The sequence below is a fragment of the Diabrotica virgifera genome, chromosome 1 (assembly GCF_917563875.1).
Source record: "Diabrotica virgifera virgifera chromosome 1, PGI_DIABVI_V3a".
Lineage (NCBI taxonomy): Eukaryota > Metazoa > Arthropoda > Insecta > Coleoptera > Chrysomelidae > Diabrotica > Diabrotica virgifera.
Window position 1 is genome coordinate 6,207,672 of NC_065443.1, and position 12,378 is coordinate 6,220,049.

The window sequence follows — 12,378 nt, forward strand, 5'->3', positions numbered from 1 at the left end:
AAAAAATATCCACCTAGAAAATAGCTAATATATTTATTGAGAGTTGTTGGAAATGGATTAAACTTAAGAATCTTATGCTTACTAAACACAGCATCTTCTAAAATATTAATATAAACAATTTACAAACCCTACACCAAAATTAAAATGTACATCAAAATTAACATACCAGTAAAAGCCAGTAATTCAGATTTGTCGATTTTCTCCACATTCTTCCTTTCAACCTCCTCATTGGCGGATAATTATGTAGATTATGTAATTATATGCCGATAATTATATGGATTATCTTCCTACCAACGAGAAATTATATAGAAACCTTCAGTTACAAGTTCTACCAAAGCTGTATTTTTATGCCCACCCATATTTAACTCAAGATGCTACTTTTATTTCCAAAAATATCGGTAGAATAAAATTAACACTCGCCAAAGGGCTGTCTTTTTAACAATAAATAATTTTTAAAAAAATTTTAAACACGTAATAAATATGTTACAAGGGAATACGCATTAGGTGGACATTTTTTACCCACCCTTGGGCGTTTAAGGGTTAATGCGGATTAATTCAACTCCAATGATAATAAATAGTCTTAAGCTATTTTAAATGTGATGTAAATGTTTGGAGTAGTACACCAATATTTATTATGTGAATCTAGCATGTTTATAAGTATTTTATGTTAGCCACAGACTTGGATCGATTTTCAAAAAGTAGAAATAATATTTATAAAAGACAAAAAGCACACTTTGTAAACCTTGTGATATACAGAGTGAGTTTTATGTATGGAAACCCTCAATTATCTCGAAAAGGGATTGCACGATTTTTATAAATTTTGGTGGGTAAGGATTTTCTAATACGGCCGATATTATAGTACTAATTACATTGTCAGATTTTCTGTTTTTCTGAAAATCTAATGAACATTCTAATTTCAAATGGAACACCCTGTATATTTTTTGCGTTTTGAAGTCCTTAAGAAATACTGATTATTTCTCATGTTATATTCCCTATACCTAAATGCCCTAATTTCGGAGTTATTGCTACATTTATTTTAAAAAAAATTTTAAACAAATTATAAAAATCAATTTTTTCGGCCCGGGTAAACATTATTTTAGGTTGTTTGGATCATTGGGAACAAAAAAGATCTTTGTAATTTTTCTCTAAAATTAATCGTTTCCGAGTTATAAACAATTTAAAACTGAAAAAAAATCGAATAATGACGATTTTCAATTCAACTACGTTCAAAAATACAAATAGAAAATATTATATTTGAACCTGCGAAGTACCCAAATTCAAGTTCAAGCATTATTTTATCAGCTACCGATAAAAAATTTGAGCTTGTTTCATTTTAAAACATTGTTTTTTAGTTGTTAATGCAGCCCGATCTCCCGTCCTCTCATGTGCACTTTATTAACAATTAAAAAGCAATTAGAAAGCTATTAGAAGACGAGTTGAGCTTGAATTTAGGTGCTTCGTAATTTCGAAAATTATATTTTTTACTTTATATATTTTATATAATAATTATAATAATTATATTTTTTTCAGTTTTAAATTGTTTATTACTCGAAAACGATTAACTTTAGAGAAAAATTACAAGACACCTTTTTTTTCCCAATGATCCAAAGAACGTAAAATAATGTCTACCGGGCCGAAAAAATTGATTTTTATAATTTGTTTAAAAGTATTTTTTTTAATAAATGTAGCAATAATTCCGAAATTATGGCATTTAGGTATAGGGAATATAACATAAAAAATAATCAGTATTTTTTAAGGACTGCAAAACGCAAAAAATATACAGCATGTTCCATTTGAAATAAGAAAGTTCATTAGATTTTCAAAAAAACGGAAAATCTGACAGCAATGTAATTAGCACTATAATATCGGCCGCATTAGAAAACCCCTACCTACCAAAATTTATAAAAATCGTGCAAGCCGTTTTCGAGATAATTGAGTGTTTCCATACATAAAACTCACTCTGTATTAATTACTTAGGGGGTGGTTTTTGTCGAAAAATGTCGATTCGTACCCACAATCTGAAACATGTTTAATCGATACACCATGATACCAATATGCTATGTTTAAAATCCACAAAAGGAAAAAAATCACACGGGAGATGTTTAATTTATGTTTAATTTAAATAACAATAATAATTTAATTGGCCAATAACTAACGAGTTCAAATAGTCAGGCTGTGGTAATACAAAATGTCTATGTGAAAAAAAAAATAGAGAAGAAATATTTTTGAAAATAAATTCAATAATGTACAATAGTTTATTATCAAAAATATGGTTTGAAAATGATTTAATAAAAAAGTCAGGCCACTTCTCTCTTCTTCAGTATTTAGGTATTTGTTCTTCCATAGGATTTCTTTCAGGCATCCCGAGATTTTAGCTGCTTTCATTGTTTCTTGAATCTCTGTTTACAATTATTGTGACTATTACATGTTACTGTACATAAAATAATGACGATCTCGGTCACTATTTAAAATCACCGTTATCTAAAAATCACGGTTACCGATCACGTCGTGATTTAAAAATCACCACATTCACCATCACTATATTCCAGGATAATTATTATCGAGAGAGAGTACGCCCATCTCTATTCATCGCGCTCTGGCTTCTGAACACTTCGCGAAAATGGGAGCCCGAGTCTCTAGTCCGTATCTAGTCTGCCCGAGTTCCAACCGTTATTTGATGTCGATCGAAAGTAACTTTTTCGTTACAATATAAAATCCATATACAGTATACATAAATTTTAATAACATATCTTTTATTTGCAGACCAAAACGTTAGGAAAGCGCAAAAACCTAGGAGTTCTAGATCTGTTCGGCTTCGAGATACTGGAAAATAACGGCTTCGAACAACTGATGATCAACTATTGTAACGAAAAGCTGCATCAGTTCGTCATTACCTCAACTTTAAAAGAAGAACAAGCCGAGATTATGAAAGAGAGTTTGGAATGGGTCAAAATAGATTATTTTAATAATATGTAAGTATATACAGCTGTGGTTACTGAATAGTTTACACCTTCATTTATATATTGCAGTGTAACACTGTAAAATCGCAGTGTCGTACGGATTTTGCTAAATGTCGAAAAGTTCTTGTCAAAAATTTCGCGCCTATTGGAAAATAAAATAAAAAGCTATTAACGCGTCCAAAATGCCTATGAATGACGCACAAAAAACAAGAGCAATTGCCAAACTCGAAGAAAGTTGGTCACTAAGTCAAGTTGCTGCATATTTGAACTTGTACCATATTATGTACCTATGGAAAATCAAGCAAAGATGGGATAATTTTCAGTCTGGAGCACGATTGAGTGGTTCAAGAGGGCAGAAGATCTCCACGGAGCAACAAGATGAGGTGTTAGTAAATTATTTGAGAGAAGCTCCTTTTGCCACAGCTCGAAAAGCTAGCGAAGGGGCAGCACTCGCACTACACGTAGAAGGATTAAAGCAAGTGGATTGATGGATTGTGTAGCTGCAAGACACTTTTTAGGCCTGGATCCCGCGTACCAAAAAAAGTTAAATAATAGCAAACTGAAAATTTGTTAATAGCTTAACGGTTTCTAGTCCGACAAACTTTGATGTACGGGAACACTGGAACAGGGAAGTTTTAATTGTGGAACAGTTTAAAAATTTGGAACGTCAGATTACGAAAACGCTCCATGTATTTTGTCGGACAGAACATTGATTTGTTACCGTTTCATTAAACTCTCATGCAAAAATCAGACTGCTATTTATCACCAATATTATTCCTGTGATTTGACATGTTCTTCGTGTTCCACTCATTAAAATGCCCAGTTGGTGATAAACACCAGTCGGATTTTTGCATGAGATTTTAATGAAATGGTAACAAATCAATTGGAAGTTCTGTCCGACAAAATACATGGAACGTTTTCGTAGTCTGACGTTCCAAATTTTCAACCTGTTCCACAATTGAAACTTCCCCTGTTCCAGTGTTCCCATACATCAAAGTTTGTCCGACTAGACACCATTAAGCTATTAACAAATTTTCAGTTTGCTATTAATCAACTTTTTCTTGGTACGTGGGACCAAGGTCTATCGGTGGGTCGATTTTGATTCAGTTCAGTTTTCTTCTTCTTACGAGCCAATCTGATGACGGGTAGACCTAGAAACACGTCAGAGGATAAGAGATTCGAATTGAATCTAAATGTAATCGTCTATGTTTATTTTGTCTATGTTTATACATTTAATATTATTTTTGTTTTAGAGCCATATGTCAATTGTTAGAACATGAAAGTCACGGCATATTGTCGTTGCTAGAAGAACCTCACGTTCAGTGTGATGCTGCATATCTTACTAGATTAGAACAATGTTGTGCTGGTCACTCCCATTGTTTAGCAGCCGATTCCTTACTGCCAGCGCATAGTTTTCAGTAAGTACAACTGTATTCGATATGTTTATTTAGCCGTTGTTCATTCATTATTTGTATATTCACGCCTGAAAAAGTGGCCATCAACATTTGAACCAATAGAAGGGAAGAAACAAAATCAACTGACGCTTTCCTGATTTCTCATGAAAAATGTCAATTCAGCAATTATGCAGCTGTGGATCTTAATTGCGAACTCGAAAATAGTTCTGAGTATAGGGCTTTTCGTCGATTGTCATTTGTTTCGAGCTTCTGTCATATGTTGTATAATCTGTGTATAATATTAATATACACGGAATATATTGTTGTGATCTACTTTGATTAATTAATCAATTAATTATCTCATTAATCAAACAAATCAAACATAAATAAATTGTAAATCTCAGGGCTAAATTATGCTATCAATACTTACTTTCGTGGCTTCAATAATACACTTATGAATTTCAATTAGAAATTATAAAAGTCGTTTATTTTATCAAACGGAAATAAATGTTTAATATTGCAAATTTTATTTATTCTTCTATCTTTATTTTATCTAACACTTATGAAAATAGGAATCTTATTTCTTTTTGTCTCCAAATTTGTGTTTTTTTAAAATAATTAACTATGAATCTCTCTACCTCTGCTATACAGGATGTTCTACCTGTTCAAAATTTTTTGATATAAAAAAATTATTTTATCAATATTATTGTATAAAAAAAATCAACTATAATGATTTATAAGTGACAAATTGATTGAGGTTTGATGATTTTATAATAGTGCAATGTGTAGTTCAATATGCACTGTGGTATTTAATACGCAAAACCATACATTCATGTCTCAACAAAAATATAAAACTGACCTTTGCTGATGATTCGACAATGTCTTCACACAAAACACGTTTCCTTCTTTGCTGATGTTGCGATCCAAAGAAACTCGTCCACGTTTTCCAATAATGTCCCTGCTCCTCTGCAAACTCGTTCTCCCTTTCCTCACTATGCCTTGTACAGTACTCGTTCCAGCTTTCTCCTGATGCAGTATTCCAACTTTTTGAAACACTTAAACAAACACTGGATACTTTAGACTCAAGGGATTATATCATCTCTCGACTTGGCCTATTACTCGTTCCACGATATGATGCTTGTCACTTTCCAAAAACCAAACCGGCGTTTTACTTTCTTTGTACACTATCCTCAAAACTGGACTCTTCCTTTCGACCCAACAAAACAGACTGCCTTTCTCTCCTCATTCATTCTCATCCTTCCAAATCGTTCCCCTCCAGAATTAATCTTCCAACCAATCAAAAACAACTTTCAATCATGACGTATTTACCAAAAAAACTCTTTCCTTTTTCTAAACATGTCTTTATGGATTTCCAAGAAAAAATAATATTCCGACTATTTTAATTCTATTTTCTACACTAATCATATTTTTATCTATGTGTAAAAATCTTAATACACAGGTATATTTTAACTATCTATTATGTACCGTGCGGCTAATGAATTTTCTATCCTCATTTCTTGAAAAACTAAATGACCTATTATTTTGTTTAATGAAATATATTGTCTGTGGTTTTGATAAACAGTTCAAAGAACACTTTCTTAAAACCAGCACCCTAATTGCTTACTTAAAATGCATTGTTCATGGGGCTAGTCAATAATTCTGCGAAAACACTTTCTTAAAAACTATCTATAACTATTTTTACAAAATTTGTCTTATACAGGGTGTTCAAAATTTATATGCTCGTGGTTGAGAAAGATGAATATTTTTATTTTAATTTGAATTTTAAATATAAATATAGTCTTTTATTTCTCATGTCAAACAGGAATATAACAATATATACACGTAATCTTTCCACCCTTCCATTTTTGTAGACTATATCAGAATTTATAAGACCGTATTTATTGAACGCCCCGGTATAATCTGAAGTCTGTCTTTATTATACACAGATTATGCAACATACGACAGAAGCTCGAAACAAATGACTGCGAATGAAAAGCCCTATTAACCAAACATTACAGAAATTATTAGTTAACTAAACGCTCAATTTTCCTTTAAAAATATGCCGCCTTGCTCGGTACTATAAACAAATCTCCATTCATTAGGTAATGAAAACATTCCGCCGTGAGAATATTTCTTTACGCAAAAGTTTTAACTAGGTTTTTATCAATGATTGAAAAGACAGACTTTAGATTATACCGAGGGCGATCAATAAATACGGTCTTATAAATTCTGATATAGTCTACAAAAAGGGAAGGGTGGAAAGATTACGTTTTTGACACCGTTTCAATACATTACTGATTCATTATATTTTTCTAGGATTAGACATTACGCAGGCGCTGTCACGTACAGCGTTCGCGGATTTGTCGACAAAAACCGCGATACCCTGCCCAGAGAAGTATCCAGAGCAATGTTTCGCTGTGATCATCCCGTTATCCCGTTGCTCTTCCCCGAAGGAAACCCCAAGAGGTGCAACCCCAAAAGACCCGTATCGAAGTCGTTTCAACTCCAGGTCTCACTCAATTCGCTTTTGAAAGAGCTCAGCGGAAGGCAAGCGCACTATATTAGGTGTTTGAAGCCCAACGAAATGAAGCAACCTAGAATTTTTGAATTGGCTTTGATTCAACATCAGGTAAAGTATATTTCATTACGTTTTAATAAGTGTAAGACCAACATTGACATGTGCATCAGAAACAAGACCCGATACAACCACAACACAAAGACTATTGGAAACGGCAGAGATGGAGCAGATGTGTAGAGGCACTCTACACAGGTGCTGCGATGAGGCAAAGTTAAAGCCGAAATACGTATGCTGTCCATGCTATTCTTCGCATTCTCCTGTAGCACTCAATGCCTCGATGTTTTGGATGTTGATCTTTTTTAGTGTCCAAGCTTCCATGCCGTACATCAGAATGGAGAAAACATAGCACCTTAACGTTCTCGTTCTCAATTTGTCGGTAGCATAGGAATTTCTTGGCTGAAAAATCTACGTACGTGGTTCAACACAATCACTACAAATCTTTTTAGAGCAGCAGTGTGTAAAGTACAGATTGCCATGATGGTCGCCAACATCCGAAACGGATAGGCACTACAAGAAGAAGAAGAAGCATAAGAACTTTTTAATTTTGATAAATGATTGTCTCGCTATTTCTATTCGCCTCTCAATTTCGCTTGTCTGGTCATTAGTGTGGGGATCTGGATCCCCACACTAACTTTCTGGGATCCTGGGGATCTCAGAAACCTGGTGGCCTGGATCCGGTAAATGCACCACAGAGAGCGGAACATTCTTTTACTCAGGCAATGACGACCGCGATCATAGAAAAGGCGTCGGGATTATGATAAGTAAAAAATTGATGAGAGCTGTCACAGAGTTTGTACCATATTCCGACCGCACAGCCTTGGTAAAACTTGAAGCGAAGCCAAATAATCTCAACATCATACAGGTCTATGCACCAACTGCAGATGCAGCAGATGAAGAGGTGGAAAACTTTTATAGTGAAATCAAAGAATTGCTTAAATTGACAAAGAAACATGATGTTAACATAATTATGGGAGATTTTCATTCCAAAATAGGGAAAGGCAGCTTTGAAGACGTAGTTGGACCTTATGGTCTTGGAACAAGGAACGAAAGGGGTGACCGGCTTATACAATTTTGTCAGGAAGAAAACATGAGAGTTACCAACACATGGTTCCAACTCCAACCCCCGTCGCCTTTATGCTTGGAAATCTCCAGCCGATAGAGCTCAGAACATAATAAGAAATCAGATAGACTTCATTCTCATCAACGGTAGATTCAGCACAACTGTCAAAAGAGCTTGCACATATCCTGGAGCAGATGTGCCTTCTGACCATGTACTATTAGTGGCCGTCATAAAGATCGCTCTTTCATGCAAAAACAAGCCTGAAACTCAACAACAGATCGCATTGGATAAACTGAAAGATTCAATGATACAAGCAGAAATAAGTAATGAAATAAACACATAAATTCAAATATTGACGACAAACATTACCGAAGATCTAACACCAACATGGAATACGATTACAAGTGCTGTAACAGACATCATGAAAAGCAACTTTGGGTACAAACCAAAGAACAAGAAGCAAAAATGGATGACAGAAGAAATACTATTACTAATGGATGAACGACGACGACACAAGAATGTCCCAGATGGCAGCAATATGTATAAAAACATTAACAGGCAAATAAAAGCAAAGATAAGAATAGCAAAAAATGAATGGCTTAAGCAACAATGTATCGATCTAGAACATTTACAACGACAGCACGACGATCGGAATTTACATAAAAAGCTTAAGGAGACTGTTGGAATATACAGAAAACGAAGACCAACTATTATAGTTAATCAGGATAACCAGGTAGTGCTAGGTGAAAAAGAGAAAATTCATATATGGGAAAACTATATCCAGGAGCTCTTTCATGACGAAAGACCCATGAGTGAAGTTTATACAGACGACCAGCTGACTGGCCCTTCAATCACTAAAGAGGAAATAGAAAAGGCAATATTATATTCAAAAAACAATAAGGCACCTGGACCTGATGAAATCCCTTCAGAAATACTCAAACTACTAGAAGAAAGGGGAATCTCAGCACTACATAAAATATTTAATTTTATTTATGAAACTAGTTGCTTTCCTCAGCAGTGGTTGCTCTCTACATTTATTGCTCTACCCAAAAAAGTCTATGCAAAAAGATGTGAGGATCACAGACTCATTAGCCTGATGAGTCACACTTTAAAAATATTCTTAAAAATACTACATCACAGATTATACAAAAAATGTGAATGGGACATCAGTGATTCTCAGTTTGGGTTTAGGCAAGGTTTGGGAACAAGAGAAGCAATAGTAGCAACACAGGTCTCGGTCCAAAATTGTTACGATCAGAGGAAGGACGTATTCCTGTGCTTTTTAGACTACGAGAAAGCGTTTGATCGTGTCCAACATCACAAGTTAATGCAGATCCTCAAGAAGCTTGATATAGACCAAAAAGACATAAGATGCATTGAAAACTTGTACTGGTATCAGGCAGCACAATTAAAAATAGACAATTCTATATCCAAATCCATACATATAAGAAGGGGTGTTCGGCAGGGATGTGTGCTTTCCCCTCTTTTATTTAACATTTATTCGGAAGCCATATTTCAAGAGTCTTTGGAAGATGCAGAGATGGGAATCAAAGTGAATGGAGTATTGATCAACAACATACGATATGCTGATGATGCTGTCTTAATTTGCGACAACATAGCAGATCTTCAACAACTTGTCACTATAATCGGAGAATACAGTAAGCGAATGGGATTAGAGATTAATACCAAAAAGACCAAATTCATGATCATCTCCAGAAACTTGGATGCATTTGAAGGTTTGGATGATGTTCAGAGTTCGACCTTACACTGAGACTAAGGTTTACTAAATGCTACGTGTGGTCGGTGCTGCTATATGGCATAGAGGGCTGGACACTCAAAACGAGGGATATAAACAGATTAGAAGCCTTCGAAATGTGGCTTTATCGCCGTATCCTAAAGGTACCATGGACGGCGAAAGTCACAAATGTGGATGTCCTTAAAAGAATCAACCAAGAACGTCAGCTTTTCGAAAACATCAAGAAAAGAAAAACGGCGTATTTGGGTCACATCATGCGAAACGAAAAATACCAGTTCCTTCAACTTATAATCCAGGGTAAAATTGAAGGCAAGAGAGGAATAGGACGCAAGAAAATGTCCTGGCTCCGAAACATAAGGCAGTGGACAGGGATTAACGACATACAATCTCTGATACACATTGCAAGAAACAGAGAGTTAATGGAAAATGTGATCGCCAACATCCATTAGTGGATTTGCATTTGAAGAAGAAGAAGGTCATTAGTGTCAGTGAACCAAACTTGGGACTTCAACTTGCTTATTATTTATGATTAAATTCACATTGGTGAATAGCTTCCTTTTTACAATCATAAATTTAGTCTTTTTTTATGTTCAGTTTAGGACCATACTTGTTTTTTTTATTTATAATTGGCTTTGGCATAAACCAATTAGCCAGACTTATTTTTTATTTATGATCCAATATAAATAAATTGATTGTTTAAATTTTCACCCCCTAGTATAAATGTTATTATGTTAGTAAAATTTGTGTGTTTCTGTTTAGTCCATTTTTTTATACAGGGTGTTTCATTAGGAAACGGAAATACTTTAATGGTGAATAGAGGTCACCGAGCCGGTTCTAGATATACTACATTTTTCGCCCTACCGACTTTTATAACCGAGTTACAGGGTGTTTTATCGATTTTGCCCATTTCTTTACTAAGCCATAACTTTAGAACCACCTTGTCTTTTTTTTTGAGAGGTATTTGGTACACATATGTCTCATTCAAAACCCAAACGAGCGACATACTAACCATAAGAAAAATCCAGGTCCGGATTAAGAAAATATTATAAAGTAATTGTGACCTTAAAACAACACCCTGTATATTCAAAATTTGAAAATCTGTTTGCATATTTGAAAAGAGTACAAAAAAGTAAGTTTAATGGTTCGCTTCAATTTTTCGGCCAGGCAATTTTATGACCTTAATTTTGAAATTATATTGAATTTTTTAAGAAGTCTGACATTAAAAAGCAGATATTATTAACTTTTAGTTAAAAATTATTAAAGTTGATGAATAAATACTCATTTTAAAAATAATCAATGCTGATTTACCAGATATTAACGACCCAATTACTAATCACAAGAAAAATCCAGGGCCGGATTAACAAAAAATTATAAAGTAATTGTAACCTTGAAACCACACCCTGTATATTAAAATTTCGAAAATTTGTTTGCGTATTCTAAAAGAGCATAAAAAACTACGTTAAAAAGTTCATGTCAATTTTTTGCGCAGATAATTTAATTACGGCAATTTTGAAATCATATTGATTAATTCTGTCAAGGTGACAAGAAGTTGCCAGAAAAATTAAGAACAAACCCAATATAATTAGAAAACCGATTCGAAATCTTTTAAAACGAGCAAGGAAATGCATCGAACAAAATGGCGGACATTTTGAGCAACTGTTATAGTTTAAATATTTTTAATTTATGTTAAATTGTTGAATTGTTAAAACAAATTTTTTTATTGGATATATCTGTTTTTTTATAATTCTCGCAATTCTAATTTTTAATAATGTGCATACAGCTACAAATCCAGAGAATCCATGAAGCCAGCGTAGTAAATAAGTATTTAATATTTTTAAAATAAGTATTGATTCATTAACATTAAATTATTAAAAGTTGATAATACCTGGTTTTTAATCTCTGAGTTCTTTAAAATTTCAATATAATTTCAAAATTGATGTAATTAAATCAACGGCCCAAAAAGTAAAATGAACCCTTAATCACAGTTTTTTATGCTCTTTTAAAATGCGCAGACAAATTTTAAAAATTTCAATATACAGGGTGTCGGTTCAAGGTCACAATTACTTTACCTATATTTTTTTGTAATCCGGACCTGGATTTTTCTTGTCATTAGTAATTGGGTCGTTCCAATATGGTAAATACGCATTGATTATTTTTAAAATGAGTATTTATTCATTAACTTTAATAATTTATAACTAAAAGTTAATAATACCTGCTTTTTAATGTCAGAGTTCTTAAAAAATTCAATATAATTTCAAAATTAAAGTCATAAAATTGTCTGGCCGAAAAATTGAAGCGAACCTTTAAACTTACTTTTTTGTGCTCTTTTCAAATATTCAAACAGATTTTCAAAATTTTTATATACAGGGTGATGTTTTAAGGTCACAATTACTTTATAATTTTTTGTTAATCCGGACCTGGATTTTTCTTATGGTTAGTATGTCGGCCATTTGGGTTTTGAATGAGACATAATATGTTTTTATGTACACATATTATGTGTACCAAATATCAAAAAAATATACAGGGTGGTTCTAAAGTTATGGCTTGGGAAAGAAATGGGCAAAACGATAAACACCCTGTAACTCGGTTATAAGAGTCGGTAGGGCAAAAAATGTAGTATATCTGGAATG

At 33.5% G+C, this 12,378-nt stretch overlaps 1 protein-coding gene across 1 annotated transcript in view; it reads left to right on the forward strand.

Moving 5' to 3' along the window:
• The window catches only part of LOC114335282 (unconventional myosin-Ib), a 58,086-nt gene that overhangs the window by 23,554 nt on the left and 22,154 nt on the right, over positions 1-12,378 (forward strand). Inside the window, exons 9-11 of the mRNA XM_028285499.2 lie at positions 2,764-2,972; positions 4,214-4,378; positions 6,671-6,983. Coding sequence (XP_028141300.1) covers positions 2,764-2,972; positions 4,214-4,378; positions 6,671-6,983 — 687 coding nt within the window. The remainder of the gene's footprint in view (positions 1-2,763; positions 2,973-4,213; positions 4,379-6,670; positions 6,984-12,378) is intronic.